The sequence below is a fragment of the Centropristis striata genome, chromosome 12 (genome assembly GCF_030273125.1).
Source record: "Centropristis striata isolate RG_2023a ecotype Rhode Island chromosome 12, C.striata_1.0, whole genome shotgun sequence".
Taxonomy (NCBI): Eukaryota; Metazoa; Chordata; class Actinopteri; order Perciformes; family Serranidae; genus Centropristis; species Centropristis striata.
Window position 1 is genome coordinate 21131135 of NC_081528.1, and position 22928 is coordinate 21154062.

The 22928-nt window shown below is 39.3% G+C and overlaps 1 protein-coding gene across 2 annotated transcripts in view; it reads right to left on the reverse strand.

Moving 5' to 3' along the window:
* Positions 1-22625, reverse strand: part of LOC131982229 (microtubule-associated tumor suppressor 1-like) — a 43134-nt gene extending 20509 nt beyond the window's left edge. The window contains exons 1-6 of one of the 2 annotated variants that reach the window (XM_059346826.1): positions 22517-22625; positions 11938-13964; positions 11550-11784; positions 8628-8864; positions 6679-6771; positions 5598-5717 (exon numbers count right to left, since the gene is read on the reverse strand). In XM_059346826.1, coding sequence (XP_059202809.1) covers positions 5598-5717; positions 6679-6771; positions 8628-8864; positions 11550-11784; positions 11938-13860 — 2608 coding nt within the window. In that variant the 5' untranslated portion in view covers positions 13861-13964; positions 22517-22625. Of the gene's footprint in view, positions 1-5597; positions 5718-6678; positions 6772-8627; positions 8865-11549; positions 11785-11937; positions 13965-16465; positions 17039-22516 lie in introns of those variants that run through there. The other variant, XM_059346825.1, reaches the window with a different exon arrangement.
* Positions 22626-22928: the final 303 nt, after the last annotated feature.

Below are 22928 nucleotides of genomic sequence, written 5' to 3' on the forward strand. Positions count from 1 at the left end.
CAAATGTACCTTTAGTTGTACCAGGCATTAAAATGAACAAGAAACTGAAAACAAGGGTGGTCTAACATTTTTTTTTCTCCATGACTGTATATACTCCATGTTGGAAAACCAGCCTCTTTGGTTTGCTTCTGTTCGCTGCCACATGTTAGGATCGGAACGCAATGCAATTTTTTCAACATTGTGATAGATATTTAAAAACATATTCAATATGCATTTTTATACAATTGAAATGATATCGTCATATTGTGTGTGAAATTTTCAGACTGAAATAGGGGACGGAGATCATTCAAGACCTGAAAACAGGTTTCCATTTCAATGTCTGCATCCTCCAAATTTACAATTCTTTTACACAATATAGAGAAATTGTTTTTTTTATTCTGCATAATGTGGAGAAAATTAAAACATTGTTAGAAATGTCTGAATAGAAAACCTTTTTGTGACACAGATTCAGACAGCGATTGAGCTGTGCTGCTCAGCTTTCAATCATTCCGATGATGCTGCACTTCACCACATCTAAAGGGTTTCTTTAAATTAGGATGCCCTCTGCTGGTTGTGCAAAGAGCCCAAAAGGAACGCCTTCTTAAGCTGCTTTCCAGCCAATATGTACCACACACATGCAGGCACGCAGAATAAAGCCAAGCTCCTGAAAAAAAGCAAAGCTCCAGGACAGACTGACAGCTGTGGAAGTACTGCAGAGTGGCAGACAGTTGACATCATATTGTGGGAATATCACATTTGTCAAAGTCAGTGGGGATCAGTTTGACACCCCTGGATGTGATGAATGTTGGATTAAATGAGTAGTTGTTAGAGCACGTCTTACTGCTCTGTAATGTAGCAGTATGGAATAGTTTATTTTCTTCTCATAAATGTGTTATTTTAAACTTGAAGACAATTGCATGCATACATACATATACTCAAAAATATGTATTAGACCATTGTTTTTCTTCAATTTCTTGTTAATTTTAATCCCTGGTACAACTAAAGGAAGATTTGTTTGGACAAATATAATGGTAACAACAAAAATAGCTCATAAGAGTTTAATCTAAGAGCTGATATCTATACAAAATGGCTAGATACCAGCTCTTAAATTAATCTTATGAGCGAGTTGTACCAGGCATTAAAATGAACGAGAAATTGAAGAAAACAAGGGTGGTCTAATATTTTTTTTCCATGACTGTATATATATAAATAAAAATTGGGATCATAGTCATGTTTACTGATGCCACTTTTAACATTCCCATATATAAAAGAACTGGCAGAAATATCTTCCCATGTTTATTTCCCCCCCAGATATCATCTTGTGCTTGTTCCAAAGACCAGAGTGGACATTATGCAACACATTTCTACTGAATTTAAAAGATTCATGCGCTCACCTTCTTAAATAATTCAGAATGGTCTAAAGAAGTGGCCGGTTCAGAGACTCATATAGTGAATATAATTAAATGGAAATTCTGTCCGATTTTCAGTATAATCACACATTAGCAAACACACAGGCCACAACAGCCTGGTTTTATCATCTCGTATTTTTGATAGTGTTGTTAACTCTAATGTGGTGTTTTGTATTCCATAAACACACAAATCTGCACTCTCATTTGAATATGACTTTATATAAGCACACAGGCTGTCTCTCCCTGTAGCTGCTCTCCCATGGCAACAGAGGACCTGCTGCTATTTTCAAAGTGTCTGAACACAGAGCTGATCACACATGTTGCCCTCTTCATTTCACACGTCCTCCCACGCTCAAGGAATAATTTTGTACCGATTCAACTAGTACTCTTCACATCAAATACTGAGTGATTATTTCTGCATAGTGCTCTGCTGCTGGAAGGAGATATCACACCATTGCACAAAGCATTATGGGTGATGAGACCCCTCACAATCAGGCACTTGTTGTAGTGTTTGGTTGACACAATACCAGACAATAATTCTCAGTCTAACTTTCCCTGGATACTGGTCGAAAATAAAGAAATACATGCTTTAACTAACTGATGCTACTGACACCTTGTACACGTACAAATGATGACTTGTTTTAAAGTAAACAAAAATTGTTTGCCTTTGCTTAAAGCAACAGCAAGGGACTTTAATTTTGTTGATTTGGCCAATGTGGAGCAAAGTGTGGTCGTGTTGTAAAGATGATGATCTGGCTGAACATGCATTTGTTTTGGAAATATGTGAAATAAATACCCAACATTTTTAAAAACAACTTTTCTTTTTTTCAAACCGGTGTTTGCAGGATGCATTGCAATGAAGAAATGTAACTATTTATGGCATCAAATTAATATCTGTAATTTGATGATGAAACAAAGTAAATTTTGTTTTAGATGAGATAATTAGATTAGATAGATAATACTTTATTGATCCCACAACAGAGAAATTCACTTGTCACAGCAGCAAAAACAGAAGCAAAAGGGGAATATAAATAGTAGTAGTTTGAATGAAACATATAAACACAGATCAAGATTATATAAAAGCTATGATGAGTAGAGTAAATATAAGTGCCAACAAAGGTTTGTTGGTGATCTGAAGTATATTAGAGTCTGACAGCGGCAGGGATAAATATATGAATATATAAAATATATGACTGTATAAAAAATATAATATATAAAAGTATATAAATAACACTAAATAAATGTAATTTACATTTTAATCACAACCGTAAATTCATATATGTCACAATGTATTTTACCAGTGAAATAGAAGTATTACACAGCTGCCTAGGAGAAAGAGGGACAATTCAGGATCTGTTTTGTATTCCTCAATGCTCTCCATCTGTTGAATGACCGACCAAGGATGACTCATGTGTGCTCCATCCCTGTTGCTTTTAGCTTTTTTTGTTTGTTTTGTGGTCTATTCTTTTCTTTTTTCCCTTTGCTGATCCTGCCCATATATCAGCCATAATCACAAAATATAACGGCTCTTCCAGTCCAAGTGCCGTGGAACATTTTGCCTGATTTTGCAGTAAATCCGACCCCGGTGGCCGACATTTGGAATTACTACGCAGATATAGCCATGCCTCCCATTGATGGTCTTGTTTGCTTATGTAGGTCATATAAAGAAATCAGTGTTAAATTGAGATTGTGTTATTTAAAGCAACTACAAGGATTTTCTTTAACTTGTAATGAACAGTTACTGTAAGCCCATTAAGTTATTATAACATTTGAGGCTGTAAAGCTAATTTGCCATATTTGGTCATAAGCCTTCACAAATATGAGAAGAATACTTTAAATAATGTGGAAACCACGGGAAGTACTGTTCCCACAGTCCTGTTCAACAATCACAACAACATTCTCATGGTTTAACCTAGAGACCAAGAACCAAAATAACCTTAGTTCATCACAGGGTGAAATGGGAGTACTGGGTGTCCCTTTGAGCAGGAGAGCAAGACGAAGTGAATTGAAAAAGGTGGCACCAAAAATAATGCAAACCATTCTGAAACATTCAGGGAGACATTTCTTGTTTAAATACACTTATTGCTAAAATCTAGACTTGCATCCACAATACTTCTCCGCACACATTTTGGTAACCAAGATGGTTAAATGAAAGCTGAACCTCCTGCTCAGCCAACTAGTAAACAGCCATCCTAAAAATAGATTTCAGAAGCCGCGAGCTGCATGGCTCTACGTGAGAGGCAAACACTGACAGGCTTGGCTTAAATATTATAGCACAGAAATGCAAAAAACATAACAATGTTATTAGAAATATTCAATAATGAAAAAACTGACAGACCTGCTTGAAAAACCACAGTGTTCTTCTTGCATCCTGACAGCAGCTGAAGGTTTCGGAGTAAACCCTTGGCTGTCAGACGCACGTGGATGTTCGACAGCGAAAGCTTCGGAGACCATAACATCTCTCAAAAACAAAGCAAGATGCCCACTTAAATTACTTTAAAAATATTAGTTTCCAAAAGCAGAAGCCTGATGCTGGCTATGAACCACATGCCATGGTGTGCCTAAGTGTATCCTGCCTCAGGTGATAGCAGAACTGATGGGCAGAAAATAAATAAATCAATAAAAAACAGTAGAAAGAGTTACACCACTGAGACAGCCGTGAAAACAGTGAAGGCACCCAGCTCAGCATGGCAGGTCTCCCAACTCAAAATCTAATTCCCAGCTGTGAAGGCTGGAAGATACGGAGAAGGTCAAAGGCTGGCCAGGGGTTTGTGGCACAGCCAGATAGATGTGATAGCGTCAGAAAAAAAAAGCAAAAATCCCTTAATCCTCTTGGTGAAGCCAGGCTTCAGCGATTCACCAAACACATGAATCTCTCACAGCAAAGCAAAGCAGCATCTCCAAGCTTAATGATGGCGGTGCTGTAGCAGAGCCAGGATGCTAGGAAGAGAGCAGAGGGGGGTGGGGTGGGAGAGAAAGGAGTGGGAGGGGCTAACAGCACAACTGCAGCCAATGGGAATTGAATCCAGCCCCCCACTCTTTCTCTCATTTATTCTCTTTCCGTGTGTCACCAGCAGCAGCATGACAAGAGATGACGAGCCTCTCGTGGCATGGTTCTGTCTGATGAGCTTAAAACTGCACAGCTGTCTGTAAAAATGTGTCCTCAGCTATGACCGAGAAACCCATTTAATCCAAGAGTCAAAACAATGTGCTGACTAATTGGGTTATTTAATGCAACATGATTTTCATCTAGTTCCTGCAAAACTGTAAGCTCAAGCAGACAGTAATGACACATGAAGAGCACAGAAATGTGCATCAAGCATTATTACGTGAGCAGCAGAGAGCAACAACAAATGACATATCACATATTACATCTTTAGGAAACAGATGTGGTGACGGATAAACACAGAGGACACTAGAACTTGAATGTTCTGGTCAAAATAAGCACAAACCACATCTGATTTACTAAAGTGCCACAAGTTTCAAACAGCACTGAGCTACATTTAAATACAAGTTCACCCGTAATGTCAGCTGAAAGTTGAAGCCCTCTCTGAACATAAGCCACAAGGGTGTACTACTTTTATCCCACTCACTCACAACAGGTTCATTTTCATGCTAGAACCTCCGAACATTATTTTCTTACTGTCCAGCCATGATATCTACATCAGATAACAGAAGAGTTGATTAAAATGTTGACGTCGTTATCTGGGTCACCTTTAATTTTTACAGTGCACTCTAGGGCTTTCTCTCTGGAGTAGAAGTAGAAAGTAGGACACTGTGGAAAATACTCAAGTATAATTTTGAGGTACTTGTACTTAAGTAAATGTACTTAGTTAAATTCTACCACGGCTGGAGGTTTAGGGACTATATGCAGCCTGAGAGGACGACATCAAACATTATACAGGACTTTAAAAAAAAACACTTTCTGATAAGCAGTTCTATCAGGTATAATATGCAAGTCACATTTTTATTTAATATTTCTTGTTCATTTTAATGCCTGGTACAACTAAAGGTACATTTGTTTGGACTAATATGATAACAAAAATAGCTCATAAGAGTTTAATTTAAGAGCTGATATCTAGACATTTCCATGGTTTTCTTGATAATGATTTTGGTTATTGTCATTATATTTGTCCCAAAAAAAAAAAAAAAAGTAGCTTTAACAGATATAACACTGAATAAATCAAATGTATACAGTTTCACTCTTACCAGGTCCACTTGAAGTCAGACGAACAAGTCTTGCAGAGCCGACCCTTTTCAGAGGACTGACTGTAGAACTTGAAGAAGCTCTGCTGCTAAAAGCAGCAGGTCTGCATGATGTCGCCAAAGCTGTCACAAACACAAGATCCAGGTGAGACAAGCGGCGTGAGCTAATCTGACCCATGGTGCAAACTGTCAACGGAGCACAACCGCAGACAGCTTTTATACTCAAACTAATTCATGAGGATGATCAAATATTCTGAAGAAACAAAGACAAAGTTATTTGATTCAATCATCATCAAAGAACCCTGATTAAATATAATTAACACACAATCTAAACATTAGGATGTAACAAAAGCTTTCTGTAGTTGTGTTTTTTTGGGAGGGTTTAATCACTCTCAATCAAGTGAGATTTAACAGGGTTGTTTTCTTATCATAGTGTGAGGATCTGCCAGTGGTCTCACTCTCATTTACTCTACAGATGGAAGTATGTAGCTTCAAACAAAAAACTAGTAAAATGAGATACTAGAAGTGGGCAATATATATCGTCTACCGTAATATCGTTAACGTTGTTTTGATGATGTGCAATTTTACATTATCGAGTATTTAATATCTCAAAAAGAAAACAAACAAAAGGCGGAGGAGAGGTGCATGAAAGTCACTTTGTTAACAATATTAAGAAATGATAATGAGCCACTTATTTGCTCATGCTTGTATGCTGCACAGTTTACCTCAGGAGAGAGAAGCTGAATGTCTCTACATTGAAGTTTAACTAGGAGTCTCTTGAATGCTTCAGTTTCAAGAAAATAAACAAGAGCCGTTGTTCTGAAACATTGTGTACATTCATAGATGTCCTGGTAAGCAAGAGGAATTTTAACAGCTTTTTTTTGGTGAAGAAAACACTTTTTAAAGGATATCCTCAGATTATCGTTATTGGACAAAAAAAAAAAAATTAACATTGAGACATTTTTTTGCCCATATCGCCCACCCCTATAAGAAACATGTCCTTGTACAAGAACACACAAAAAAAGGAAAAATCAAGTCTGAAATGTAAAAATGAGTGTGTGTTTATGTAGAGGCGTGATCTTACATGGTCCAGTGTTTTTTTTTCCAGGGGTTGTGAGTCTAGCTTTCAGCACAGCAGTTTTTAAAACAGATGGTTTATTTGCAGCTCCTCCAGAAACTGTTGAGCAAGTAGAGACGTGCTGGTTTAATAATAAAGTCATGCTGGCATATTTTGAATTCTGCATGCGTTTTTGCAAAACACACTGAGCATTTAAATACCTTGCTGCTTTGAATAGAGTGCTGCTGTAATCACCACTGACATGTCAATCGACTTAGAGGATGTAAACAGACCAATTCTGGCATGACTTAGCTACATTATTTTTCATTATGTAATTTAATATAAAAATCAAGTTAAAAGACAATGAATCAGATAGACAAGTGTAATGGTAATCTGACCATTGTGACAAAAAATGTACCATAGCAAGAGGTAGAAAATATACAGTCACATTCACAAAACAAATATTTAGAGCTAAATGGATTCAAATATTGAGAAGCTCTTTCAATTCCACACTTCACCATTAATACCAAAATTATGATTTAACTTGAAGTCCCACTTACTTCTCCAAAGCTTTTTATCCTTTCCATTAAACAAAGCTAACAAAGGGATGATACAAAAACGATAGGATCCAATGAGCAGGCATGTCAAGAGAGTGAGATCACAGTTGGATGCTGCACTGCCCTGTGCCATGAAAGAGGAGCTGTTAAAAACATGAGCTGGAAATTCAGTCCAAGTGCAGCTGCGAAGTCCTGTGTAACCAGCCATTGGTTTTAGATGTAAGAATATGAAAAGAAAAAACAGGGAAACTGCTCCTTTCCTGCACCTCAGACAACATCAGATGCAGTGTGTGTGTCTGCTCACTTTCCTCCAGGCAAGCTGTCTGTGAACTAGAGTGGAATGGAACCCGTTGCCGTGACAACCACACAAGGGGGTCCCCGGTTTGGAAAACAGGTCCCGTCAGCCAATCACAGACCTGCATGCTGTCGAAGATGCTGGGAGGAAGAGAGCCAACTGTCTAACAGTGCTCATTCTTCTTATACACCAGTAAGAAAATAAAATAGCATCATCAGAACCATTTAATTCATTTACTTCTGCAGCAACTAGGCCTGTCACAATAACACATTTTTTAGGATGATATATTTTCCCAGAAACTATCATGATAAAGTATCGTTGAATCGATGTTTTAGTTTTATAACGATATTGGAGCATAATAAGTACATCCTTTTCACCAGCAATGAATTTTTAAACCTTGAGAATATTAAACATTGGAATTGAAATGTGGGAAAAAAAAAATATCCTAGATAAATAAAACAAATAAATGAACTACAACCAAAACAAATAAAATAGACTTTCAGGCTCTGTTAACAAAACATTGCAATGAGATAATCATTATGTATTATATTATTTTATTAATAAGATAACACAAACAGCTGGAATAGCTGTTTGGGAAATATAGGGTTTTTTTGGGCAATTCGTTCTGCCTGTCAAACATTTGCACCATAACTTTAAACACAACACAAAAAAGCACAAAAAGTCCCGCATGTAAACTACAATATATTGAGTCTAGAAAAAAAACTATTGTGTCCATTTTTATATATCGAACGATAAGTCGATAAAGTAATTATCTTGACGGGCCTAGCAGCAACATAGAAGATGTTTTACTTCATAATGAAATTAAAAACGTATCAGGATGTTTTTTTGGAAAATTTCAAGCTCCTGTATCTTGGCAGATGTGGAGGTATTAAATCGGGGACAGATTAGCCCCAGGGAGATTTACATCCAAGCCCTGCCCTGAAGTGGGTCACTATCTAGACCAGAGGCCCCTCCCCTCCATGTCCAGATGTGTTATTAAAAAGCACAACAAACACCGTGACCTGACCCCTGAAATCATCCTGCATAAAACTGACTTTGTAACTGACCATGTAATCGCCTGTGGGGACTGAACATCCTAATTCTAAAATCTGTGTTAAGCTTACCTTGTGTACTCCCAGCACCTTCACTCAGCTCAGTGTGAACACTGGCTGTCTCAGTGAGGCTCCTGGATGGCCCCGGGGTCTTGCGTGGTAGTCTAGAAGAAGGAGTAGGGGGAGGGCCCATAAGAGAGGGCCGAGTGGGAGTATGAAGAGGTCGGGATCCATTCAGTTGAGGCCTAATACTAATTGTTGAGGCAGTTCCAAGGGATTGCTCTCCTGTTGCTTGCACTCTCTGACTGCCTGGGATGAAATGGAGCACAAATAAACATCTGAGGTCAGCAGCATGAACTCCTAAGGACAAAAACACATACACAGCTCACCAGAATGTTGGTCATGAGTACAAATACGGACAGTAAAAAGCTCCCAGATAGGCCAAATCATAATAACAAACCAGCAAATATGTTTTGCATCATAACCGTTCTTGTGTGAAATGAAATGAAATGAAAGCCGTGAAATGTGTCCATAAGCAAAACAATTAAAAGTAAAAACGCTTGAAAAACAATGTGAATGTTAATATGTAAAATATTTAAATGATCTCAAACAGCTTACTTATTTTAAAATCCTTACATTTAATATAGAAATTGTACAAAACTTACCGGCATGTATCTTATTCACTACAGCAAACATGTCAAGTATGATCAAAAACAAACAAAAATGTTGCAGGTTAGGCAAAATAATACATCCCCATGAAGTGTCCCTGTAGCCAGAGCATGAGAAGGTTACTGATTTTTTACTGTGCTCAGGGCGCTTGTTTCAAACATTGTTTTCTCACGTTAACATTATTGGTGAGCTCAAAACCTCCCTTTCCTTCCCCTGCTTTTTCCACTCGCACAGATGGCTTCCCATCAGAGGAAGAGTCCCCCCTCCTTCCCCAGGACTCCTCTTACTATGAAGAGCAGGAGGGCAGAGGGAGTTGGCTGTTTATCTCCAAGACCTGGACAAGAGACCGGAGGTGACATCTGTATCCAGCACTGTTCCTGTGGAACATGGCTGAGCTCATCACGAGGACGACAGTAGGTCTGTTAGAGGAACTGCTCAATGTCACCCTCTGGTGGGGAGACTGCTTTACGACAACCTCAATCATTTAAGTTTGTATTGGCATGCTTATGTGAGTGCAGTGTTTTCCCAAACCTCTCCCTGCATGATTTAGGTTGCTACCTGCTCCAAGACTGCTAGAAATTGATCAGCTAGATATCAAGCAGCAGAGTTTTAACTGCTTTGTTGGGAGAGTGCAAAACAAATCAATGCTTTTTTCCATGAAGTCAACTTTATCATCATCTATAAAATAAACATTATTTTATTTACTCAGCACGTTGCCTCTCACATGTCTGTGCACCGTGCATGGCAGGATACTCTTCGTGGCTGCCTGCAGCTACACTAACGGTGCGTTCAGACTGGACGCGTAGCGAATATTTCGCGCGACAAGATTACATACAAAGTCAATGCAAACACGCGAATAGACGCGAATTTTTGCCGGCGGCGCGAATCGCGGGTTTCGCGCGACACTAATGCCGCGATTGACGCGAATTTCGCGGCGCGAATGAAACAACGCGAATTCGCGTGAGTTCAATAAATTCAACTTTGGCGAAATATTCGCGTGGCGCTGTGTCGGGACAGCCTATCAGCGTTGAGATTCTGGACGACAGTGTCCGAGATACATACATGAGAGAGAGGAGAAAAGAGGCAGGAAGGAGGAGTGGGTCGGCAGGAGGGACAGGAAAAAGGTGGAAGTACTCTGCGGTCCTCTCTCCGTGCTGAGTGCGCCTCCGGATGATGTCACTCACCCAGACACGACGGCAGAGCAGGTACAGGGACGCTATGCTTGTAATGTCAGCCATGGTTGATGACAGAATGAAATGGAGGCAATTATTTGGCGCTAAATAGTCTCTTGGGCGAAAATTCGCGTCGCGTTACTCGCGCGAGTGACGCGAATTAAATTAAATTCTCGCGCGTATCAATTCGCGCGAGTAACGCGACGCGAATATTCGCTACGTGTCCGGTCTGAACGCACTGTTAGTCTGTCCTTGCGACGGCAACTTCTACACTACAACAGAAAAACTAAAAAAGGGAGAGAAAAAAAAGAGCATGCACTGGTACTCTGTGGCATTTAATATGCTGTTCTGCTTTTTTTTGTCTGGATGTTCACTAGGTCCCGGGATACTGGGCAACATGTCAGCAATGGATGGTTTCATTTCCCTCTGTTAATGTTTTGATTCAACAACATCACAGCTGTGCATAGTTGTAAGTTGTAAAACAAAAGGAAACCTATAGCAGCCGCAATATAGACTACAGACATGACAGTTTCACTAAAGTAATGTTTCCCAACAAACAGTATTAGTTGTTTTATCAGGCTGCAACTAATCAAACCTTGGGTTATGTCTATTCTTTCAGGACAGGATTTTGTATTTTTTTTGGGACGACTTGTCACTGTAGTCGTAGCACAGGTAAGCAACTTAAAACATTAACAGTGTTAATATTTGTATCTGTCATTGATAGCGGAAGGCTACTGAATAAGTCAAAAATATAAAATATATTATTAGTCATCGAAAGAGTATAAAGCACTATCATTTAACATTACTGAGTTGCTTTGGATGATCCTGCTGCAGCTGCAGTAAAGATGGTAAATCCCCAGCCAAACCATGTAGCTCTGGAGCTGTCAACTTTAAGTTAACTTCTCTACTGTGCTAGGGTTAAACAGACCTGTTACACAATTCTCTCTGTTTACACAACAGAGAGAATGGTTAGGAAACCATCAGCTTAGTAAAACTGTGACCTACTGTCAACGTTTATTTACAGGTCAACTTTCCCCTTTGTGAGACAAATGAAGGAAGACTTTAAACTTCTCCAGAGGCTTGCAATATTATCACAGGCTCAGATTATTTAAGATTGCACTATTACTATTACTACTACTATTATGAGCCTTACCTGTGCTTCTCTTCTGCTTGCACTGTGGTGTCCCTACAGCTTTGGGGGTCCTGTGTTCATCCCTCCCCAGGGTCCCCTGCCTCTGCCTGGCTGACAGAGTGGCTGGTCTGGGACTGGCAGCTGGAGGTTCTGAAGGTGGTGGTACTCTTGTTTGTCTTGGAGATGGCCTTGCTCGAAATCTGCTCTTACTCTCATCCCCCGAGGCTCCTGATAATGTAGATTTACTGGACTCTGCCTGCAAAGATAGCAATTACCCACTCAGTCAGCACGGTGCAAGTGGTTCACAAGCAAACCTGTCTGGATTTTGGATTTAATGTGACTGATACAGCACCTGCAAATAAGTAATCAACTGCTGAATTTTTAATTCACTTTATAGTTCTATACTCACCACCAGGCTGATCCTCCTAACCTCTCTTGTGGAGTTTTCAGCAGGTCTGTTCGTGGCCTCAGTCTGTTTATTCAAGGGAGAGCAGTTCAGGTGACCTGGTTTGGTCTGGCCCAGGTGGGTGTCAGTTTTTGAAATGATAAAACTATTTGAGATCCTTAGGGTTGTTCTCTTCTCCCTGGACGGCCGTAATGACAATGAAGAACTCTCCGATGAGCAGCGAGGTCGTGTCTTGAGGAGAGGAGACTTGTCCTGACCTAAAGCTGAGCCAGACTTGACCTCAATTTTGTTTAACACGCCTTTTTTTGGAGATGGTTTGGGATCTTTTTGGCCACTTCTATCAGGGGATTTTTCTAAGGATGAGAGGCAGAAAGTCTGGTTGCCAGCATGTTGTGCTGTGCTGTCTGCTTCTTGGCATAAGGCTGCCTGTTCTGTTTCAGAGCTGGCATTATTGCATTGCACTGCGGAAGCTGGTTTATTTGCAGCTGGGTGCTGATGAAATGGGGATGCTGTACTCTTGCTCTGTCCATCCATGGTTTTAGTGGTGGTAGAGACAACTGCAGTGGTACTCCTTAACTTGGCAGGACTATTCTTGATTCTATGTGCTTCAGTGTGTTTACTGTTGATGTTAATTTGGGTGGGTTTGTGCTGTGAGGCAGGGCCTGCCACTGACAGTTGATGCACACTTCTTGTCACGACTTTAGATTTTACTCTGCTGAAGTCTGACTTGGGAAACTTCTTAATTTCAATTTTCTTGACTTTGCTGACTGAAGGCATCAGTGCTGCAACCAAACGGTTAGTAGTGGCAGAGATTTGCTTCTGTTTGACAGGGCAGAGTCCTGGGCTGCCAGTGCAGGGAGACTCAGAGAGGGAGGGCAGGCTGGGTATCATGCCAGTGTTTTGTACTGGGGTGGAAGTATAAATATCCTTATCAGTATCTTGCTTAGCTGACAGAGTGGACACAAAGGTCTTGCCTTGTTCTGGTGTAAATGTTTCAGGGATATGGGGCACTGGCTCTTCTTCCGCACTAGCAAACTGAGTCTCTTGTGCACAATCTGTAGGAGATGCTTCACAGACAAAGGTCATCAAAAGACCTCCTTCATTCTCAGTTGGCAGAGCTACAGGAGAGTTGGATGTTGACATCTCATTGTCCTCAGTGGGGAGCTCTCCCTCAGTGAAAGTCATGCCAAGACATGGATGGCCTCTGTTCTCCTCAATTAATCCTTCCGAAGATTTTTCAAGAACATCCGGCAGAGTGGTAGACATCAGGTTAGATTCAGGCAACATGCTGCATGCTGGATTGCTAGCAACTAGAGATATTGACGACGACTCCTCTAGGGAAGAGATGTGCAAGAGTGACTCGTCCGCTAGACAAAAGCTGTTGCTCCTTACCACCATTTCTCCAGAGCTCAGGGAGCAGAAGTCATTATCAGTGGATCCTCTACGGGAGGTGTCACCTGAACTTAGCTGGCTCTCCCTCCCAGCAGAGTCTGGAGACAGCACTGCACTGTTACTTCCACCCTCCATGTTCTTACTGAAAGTCTGGTACTTATCGGATCCTGAATCAGTGTTGCTCATCAGACTCAAGTTTTCATTCCAGAAATTCACACTGCTATTAACAGGTGTGGAAATAAAGGTTTGGTTCAGGTTCATGCTTACACCGCCGCATACATTATCCTGTGGTAAAGTGGTGTTGTAGAGGTTATCAACAGAGGAGCCATTACTGAAGCAGCACTCCAGCATGTTGACATCAGGGGAGCTGCTAGCTTCTCTGTCACTCATGTTTGACATACTACTGTTAGAGTCAGGTGAAGGCGATAGTGACGAGTTGCTGTAATGACTCTCAGGGGAGAGGGCCTCCCTGTGGGGCAGAGAAACTTTGCCCTCAACTTGGTCATTAGACATGGTAAATGTTGTATGAGACATTCTGGAGTTCTGGTGGGACTTTGCCTACTACTGCAGCTCTAAATATCTTTGCATTTGATTAGCAGCATAGAAATCCATCAATTTTCTTGATCAGGCATGGATATCTGTAAAGTAGAGGAGAAAGGGTTCACATTTTTATAACCACAATCGACTTACTCCACAATTTATGCTGATATCTTTAAAAAAAAAAATCACTGAAAGCTTACAGCTGTGCCTCAAACTAGGGATGCACAATATGGATTGTTTTTCGCCAATATGAGATACAAGGCTGATACAGATAAATCCTATAATTTCACATTTCTGTATTTTAAGAAGAGGTTCACAACCTGTAGTTTATGCATAGGAGCATTTTACCTAAGAATTCAAATTAAATAGTTTAAATAGCAATCTGTTTTATCAGACGTTAATGTATGAAATGTTCTATGTTACTGACTAGTATAGCCATACTAGTCAGTAACATAGAACATCTTTCAGCATCAAGGTAGCAATGTGAGCATGTGCAATAGTCACATCGTCGAATATGAAATTTCAAGTAATGCAAATCAACTAACAAACTTTTAACACTTTTGCTGCTTGATACAAAATGAACGTGCACAGTTCTCATCTTCCATGACTAATTCAGACCCACAGCATTTTCATATTGCAAATTGTATTGTAGAGAAAAAAAACATTTTTTCCAATATCGTGCAGCCCAACTGACTTGCCAATGCCACCAACTGTATCAGTGTGTGTAGATGCTGCACTTGTTAAGTCAATGAAAGCAACTTGGACAGATCTTGCTCAGATGTTCCATTGTACAATTTAGCTCAGTGCTACAAAAAGGCTTTGGCTTGCCCTGGTAAACCATTGTAGCCATTGGTCATTGTAACTGAAGCTGGACACCCATTATTTATGACTTGGCTCAATTAAAAATGCAAAAGTCATCAGGGTCATGCTTAAGGAATACTGCAGTGCAAGTCCGTCTAAATGATCCCCTAGTACTATGTGCTACAATATGAAATATCAAGGAGGTTATTGAAGATCAAGAGGTATATTTTACCAGACACATCTGCTGTCTCTCCTGGAGGACCAGCAATTATAAGCCATGTTTCTGCTCTGAAATAAGCCAGCATGGGTTTGGCATGAGAAGTAACCGACAGTCTTAACTGCTTTGTTGTGTACTGTTGTGTTTATTTAAGCTGACTGGCCTGCTAAGCCTGCCAGCCACTACTACAAAAGCACCATTGTGGTATGTACCACCGGAGAGTAAGATATCAAGTCACCAACAGCCTGAAAGTGTTCCAGTATGGGGGCCGCAGACATCCTGCTAAATAAGAACCACTCTTGTGATAAAAAAAAAAAAGTATCTAGTGTTTCTATGGCAAATAGTTGAGCTTGTCCATCCTTTCAGGTTGAAATTACCCCAACTAGAGAATGAAACATCAGCATATATCTTGATTGCTAGGAGAAAAAGTATACCTTGGTCTGCTGCACTTCTGTCAAGTTTAATAAGTCAGGAGTGTACTGGTTGAGAAAGGAGGTCTTTGCTAAGAAATACTCAACAAAATGTAGAAAAACATAGAACTTAGTTAACATTTCAGGTTTCTCAGGGTTTTCTCCTAGTTTTCAGAGATTTCCAATTAGGGGTGCAATTGTCAATTATTTCCAATGTCTTTAGTGCTTGTCCTTGGCTCTTCTCTGTGTAATACTGCTAAGAAAGTTTTTGGGAGAAATTTCCAATTATTATCCGGCAGTTGAATGGGGTTAGTGTAAAAATAAGCCATTTCTTTCCCTAAGTAAAATGACATATGCAACTAAAACAGACTAATGGTCACCTGTAGTCACTAAAAACCTGACTAGACTAGAGTTAGCTGCAGGCCTGAGGTGCACAAAACCACTTTTACATTCACAGTTTTCTCATCGCCAAAATATCAGCGTCCGTTACAAACTTTACAAACATTTGTGAGCACATTTAAAATCAATCAGAATTGAACAGAATTTACAAATTACACATTTACCTCAACATATCTCTGCAACAGAGAAATCAATACAGACTATATTTCTTCCCCACCCCCCTACTTTCTAACATGTTGTCTTAAGACAACAACCACACCATACATAAATGAGTCCTCAGCTGAAATATCTTCAGAGCTATTACATTCTTTAAAGTCATATTTAGCCTACACATTTGCGAGAGACATTTTCAAAATACCACAACCACTTTAAGGTGTTATTATCAGTCTTACTTCAGGTGATAATACATAATCAAAGCAACTCTGCTTTTATCAACATGTCCAAGAGTCTAAATCTGAGTGAATGTTTGTTTAACAGGCAGAGGGCCAACACACTGACTGTGCATTACATTCTTTACAATCGAATGAATATACAGCCTTGGCAGCTGCTGTGCACATTGAACCTTGGCAAGAACTCCTCCTTACGCCACTGCAGTATCTTCCCACACAACAAACAAAAACAGTGAACTTTCTGGTTAAAATCGTGACTAGGTATTCAATTCTTATGTAATGTACTCCTGAACCTGAGACAAACCATTAACTGACAAGGTTTATGGAAAAATAAAACCACAAAATTCAGCCACAAGAAGGTCTAAAAGGTCTGCAACACTTACCTTCCATATAAAATGGATCCACTTTAGTATGAAGTAACTCAATACGGCCACTCTTGTCCTCTCCAGTTAATGACAAGAGTGGAAAACAAAATTCCTCCACAGTCAGCCTTGTTGCCTGCTGGATCCTATCAGATCATCAGTTTTTGCAGGTTCACCCGGCTCATTTTACCCTCTCAGAGACAATCCCATTACTGCTTTCCTTCCAACGCGCTAAATCCAGCCAACTGAGCAGGCAATGGTGTGCGAGTGAGCTTCAGCCAGACACCAACAGCCCCTGTCAAACTACTCCTCCCTCCTCGTGTTCAGAGTCAACCGTGCATCAGTAACATCACAGCCTGAATGAGGGTGCCCCCTGCACAGACATTGGACTCTGGATTTTTCCTCCCCTCCCTGAGGTAACGTGACTTAGTCCAACAGGCCTACTGCAGCAGTAGCTCAGCAATCTCTCCAACCAGCCACTGTGTCAGACACTATCAGTCACTTGGCTGCACACTGCTCCCCACTGCAGACACGTCAAGGTCCAGCTCAGGATTGCGTTTAGTGAAGTACTCCACTCCTAAGTTTACAGAGGGAGCAGGCAAGTAGGCAAGCAACATGTTACCTTATCCATGTCGAGCCCAGTGCTGGGGGAGTGGCCATGGACTGCCAGGCTGGGTTGGCATTCACTGTTGCTAAGCAGCCAAAGTCCCTCTTTTATGCAAGAATGCGTCAGGTTGCTTTTTAGTAAGGGAAAAGTGAAAAGGGGAGCTGAGTGACGGGAGGCCAGGATTGTTGCACTGACAGTTTTATATACTCAATCCCACCCACAATTTGTATAGGAATGCATTTAGTTTAAGATGGCAAGATGCATTACAATGTCAGTTAAGTACAAAGTCTTCCACTGATAATGTCACTGCCTGATGACACAGCCTCATGTTGTACACAAACAGCTCGACACATGATCCCGACACTACAGTGGTGGTGCGACACCAGAGTCTAAGACCCCTAAGACCTATGCTATTTCTGCCTAATCTATACAAGGCCCCTGACCCTGGACATTACAGTCTAATCTTAACTAGAGACAAGATGTAAATCATGGTATATGGTAGGCTTATGATCTCCTCTGAGTTCTGAGAATTAGTCTGTAAAATCTGTTGTTTAGTGGGTCTAGTTACGTAATTGAAGCATTGTGACACTGGTCTTCAAGTAATGTCCATTTTTAGCAGAATTTAGAAAAGCAGCTTTTAGACTTAAACCTCATTGTATAACAGTTAGTTCCAACCAAGTAAGTGACTGGAAAAGAGGCATCATGAGTGCTGAGAAACAGTATAACATCACTAGGATTTTTAACTACACATGCATCACACAACTACACATCAAATGTTACCTCAGATTCTAAACAAACCACAAAGACCAACACGTTTTCAAAAATAACTTGCAAGTGAAATATGGATTGTAGAACCTGATAATGTAATAAATTCCCGATAATGTAATAACCCCGATAATGTAATAAAAATCTGCACTTGAGTCCATTGAAAATGTAATAAAACCTGATAATGTAATAACTTCCCCATAATGTAATAAAGTGCATTTCCCAATAATGTAATACACTTTTTTTTTTACCACGAATGTAATAAAGTATAACATTAATGGGAGGTTATTACATTATCAGGTTAGCCTTCATTTCGCAAGTCCTGATAATGTACATAATTCCCCAATATTGTGATAATTTAACAGCAGACCACCCATTACTTGGGTTCAAGTGGTGATACTGTGTAGGCAACTCTAGCTCAAGAGCTCTAGCGCCACCAACAGGTCAAAGTTGAAATGGGAAATGCACTTTATTACATTATCGGGAAGTTATTACATTATCAGGTTTTATTACATTTTCAATGGACTCAAGTGCAGATTTTTATTACATTATTGGGTTTATTACCTTATCGGGAATTTATTACATTATCAGGTTCTACATGGATGGTTGTCAGAAGATATATCATCACAGCTGATTATCTTCACAGTAAACTGCCAACTACTGTGTGTTCTGCGGGACGTTGTTTTAAGAGTCCATCCTGCCTTAACAAACAATCAAATCCGAGTATTTGATAAATGTCTCAGATTCATTATCAGCACTTCTGTTTGATATGAGGTCTTACCAAGTACCTCTGTTTGGTCAAGAAAAACCAACTGCAAGTTACTGCCTTCAAACTGCATCACACATTAAAAACGTGAGTGAGAGAACAATGCTTCTCTATTCCTTAAGCCCCTGAGGCGCTGTGCACAAAAGCTCAAATGGCCTTTCCTTGCCTTTGCATGGGTGACTGGACATATCCGTGTCATACAGTGAGCATTATGAGTAGCTAAGACAGCCATCAAAAGCCCGGGCACAGAGCTGCACCACACTACAGCAGGGCAGCAGGTCAAGCTGGGGGATTCCAGCCAGCATACCACAGGGACAACGCTGTCCTCTGTAAAGAACAGAGGAACAAAACCACACCAATGAGCCTGGTTAGAAGAATAGTATGGCACTGTCTTTCAACAGTCAGAATATTACTCAGTCTGCTCCAGCACGAAGAAACAGAAAGAGCTTCAAAGACAAAGCAGTGGGCCTATGCCATCTAGTGAAAAACAGAGGCATGTCAGATGTGTCAGCTGTGCAAATGTATCCAATAGTTGGCTAAACTGTGATGCACAGACTAATTGCACAACAACCACAAATTGTACCTTGTTAAAAAAACAATTGATACGCTGCAGGTCAAGAATTAACAGTTAACCTGAATCATTGTGTGTGCCATTTCACTATATTCTATAGGAACAGTGCCTGTCATGTTGTATTGTAGAACACTGTTCTGTAGATGTCTAGAGATATATAATTTATTTATCAATATGGTATTTTGTCACCTAAAAATGGCACAAAATGCTGTTTTAGTCCTTAGATATGGTGACTTCTGTATCATATGTAATTAATATCATTTGATTTGGAGTGACAAAACAAGACATTTCAAGACATGGACTTGGTCAAACTTGGACGGACTTCTTTTTTTAATTTTCTGACATTTCATAGACTAAATGAATAATTTAGATGGGTGACTCTCATGAAGCTAAGCTATGTATGTGAAGATTATAAGGACATACTTGATTAAACTAAATATATTTCACTTTTAAATGACTTAATATAGCCATAATGAGGCACAATTCATTGTTTTGTGCTAAAATAATACTTTCTACATTTTTGAACATATGATTCACAAATTCATTTCCGTTTGTTCCATTTGTTTAAAAATGTTTAATTTAACAGAATATAATCAAATATAATGGTTTTTAACAATGTGTAAAGAACAAAATCTGAATTAAACTTGATCAGAAAAAATGTCTATATTTGAATAAAATAGATTTTGGTGATACCAGCTATCCTTGAGCATATTTAAGTGCTTGCCAAAATTTTATTTTATAAGATAAAATAAAGTTATGTATTTTATTTCTATTTTAAAATGTGTTACGGTAATGATTTTTTTGCTCCTAGTGTCTCTAAAAAATGTCAGAAAATATCAAATTTTTCAAATTGATTATAAATTCATAATAAACAGTACCTTTATATTGTATATGTTATAAAGGGTCAAAGAAAATATTCATTGTCTACAACAGTAGTTCTCAACCTTTTTGAGTCACGACCCCCAATTTAACATGCATGTTGTCCGCGACCCCCGCTCACTGAACCGAATCTCACACGCACAGTTCAGATCACCCAAAAAAGAAACAAAATGACATAAAAAAGGAAACAAAATGACCAAAAAAGACACAAAATGACCAGAAAAGACACAAAATGACCAAAAAAGACACAAAAAGACCAAAAAAAGACACAAAATTACCAAAAAAGTCACAAATTGACCACAAAATAATAATTTAAAAAAAGGCCAAAAAAGTGTTAAAATAATTGATTATTTTCTATATTGGTAAATGATTTTATGCTTTATTTCTGCTTCTCTGTCTCTGTTCTCTGTGAGTGACGCAGGTCACTATCAAAGGTCAAACCTTGACTGTAATAAATATCTCTATGCATTTATATTAAGTCAGACAATATGATTTGATACATTGATTGTGTTTGTGTGTTAATATTGATGTAGAAAACTATTATTACTTTAATTACATATATTCCATTTGCTTAAACTGATTAAGATTCTATAAATCACAAAGAATGATATCTAGATATATTGATGCACAGTTTTTGCTGTGTGTGTATGTGCATTTGTGAGTGTGTGTGTGTATGTGTGTCTGGAGAGGGGAGACCACAGAAGGCCGAATGAAAATCCCGTGTGAGAATCTCTGTAAGTCATAACAAGGAAAAATGTTTGTGCTAACAAGTTTGTTAGTAGGTCAGGGCAAGGCCTGGTTTCGGCAGCAAGCAACCAGGTGGCATGACGTGCCGTTGTATGCATTAAAACTGGCGAATGAGCGGATCAAGAAGGCGGAACTTCCTGGAAGAAATCGACCAGCATGTTTTGTAAACAAATGTTAGTATTTTAATGGGTTCCAGGGAGGGAGTCGTGGTTCAGACTTCACGAACTGAAACACGTCTGTTTGTATTCAGGGACATGAGTTAATTTTGAACCCGGAGATCTCTGTAAAGTGCACATTTTTTGACGTATTGTAATAAAACTTTTGTTAAACTGAGAAACTTGGACGTCTCCAGCTCTTCATTTCCCATCAACGAATGCACAGAAAAATGGTGAGGTTTTTTCTGTTGGTGACAGATTTTTTCTGTCGGTGACAGATTATCAATTTTCAAGGTTTCCTCATGCAATTTTTCTAACAAAAGACACAAAATGAAAAAAAAAAAAAAAAGACATTAAGTGACCAAAAAGACTAAAACACATTAACACATGAACACTTTAACACAGTGGAGACAGAGCTGACTTCCAAAATGATCTTGCGACCCCAATTGGGGTCCCGACCCCAAGGTTGAGAATAGCTGGTCTACAAGTGTGTGTGAATCAAAAATATAGAAATATTTTAACACAAAACAATGAATTGTGCCTCATTGTGCCTCAAAACCAAGAATTGTGCCTCATTATGGTTATATTGTTCATTCATATAGAGGCAAAGAGGCAATCCAGACTCTTTGCACTTCTTGTTCCCCGCTGGTGGAACACACTACCAGTTCCTACCAGAGCAGGGGCGTCCCTCTCTACCTTTAAAAAACTCCTGAAGACCCAGCTCTTCAGAGAGCATCTTCTATCCTAGACCACATGATAAGTCTACTCCTCAAAGAATTGTCACTAACACTAATAGCTCTTATTGCACTATACCTTGATTGTTTGCTTTTTACTCTTCCTGTAAGTCGCTTTGGATAAAAGCGTCTGCTAAATGACTAAATGTAAATGTATATAAAAGTGAAATATATTTAGTTATAATAAAGCTAGTTATAATAAAGTATGTCTTTATTATCTTCACAGACATAACTTAAGGCTGGCTTCATGAGAATCAGCCCCTGGCTCCTGTAACACATTAAGTCATTGCTGCAAGATGTTCCGATCAAAACAAGCTCCCTCCTGCACCTGATTGACAGACTACTCCTGATCTAATTATAGACCAGAGGCTGGAGGAGGAGGGCTCACACGGGGACAAACATAGTATACATGCTAACAGCAAGGAAAATACTCTTCCATGTCCATAAATGGTTTAAAACACATTGGAGTCTGAGACACTTTAAAATATGTGGGGATAAGCTAGTATTATGTTAAAATGATCTGGTATTAAATTACGTTATCAGCCTTGAATAAAGTTACAAACATAGCGGACGACCACTAACTATACATTAGGCTTCAAGCTAGACATTTCAACGGTCGAAAAACAAAATTTAAGCAAATAGCGGTTGGGGAAAAAAACTCCAATTAACTTATTGTTAGCTAGCTAACGTTACCTCTGCAGCAAACAAGACAGTTTTTAGTGCTAACGTTATTTTTTGACAGCAGGTTGAACTTTTAGGTACCTCAAGTAACTAACTTAGACTTAAGTTGTTGTGTAATGTGAGAGACATATAAATATATAATGTGAGAAACATATAAACGGACTTACCACATGCCCTTCAACTGACACACAGTGTCATGCTATTTACGTTAATAAATGACACGAAATCAACACAGCGCTGGATTGATGTGGTGGTTACCTGCCACGGGAGCGAGCAGCACTGACGGGAGCGCGCCGCTGAGGAGGCGCTAATGAACAATCATTTACACCTGGTAGCTATTGTTTTCTGCGCATCCTGAACAAACAGCTTTCACTCACCCTGTCAATCAAAACTATATATACTATACCAACTCTCTCTCTCTCTCTCTCTCTCTCTCTATATATATATATATATATAAAATCATGCTCTACTTCTTGATTACTTATCTAATGTTTAATCTTTTTTATTTAGCTTTAAACAACTTTTTATTGTCATTATTTACTTTTATATTTTATTTCATATTACTTTATTTTTTATCTA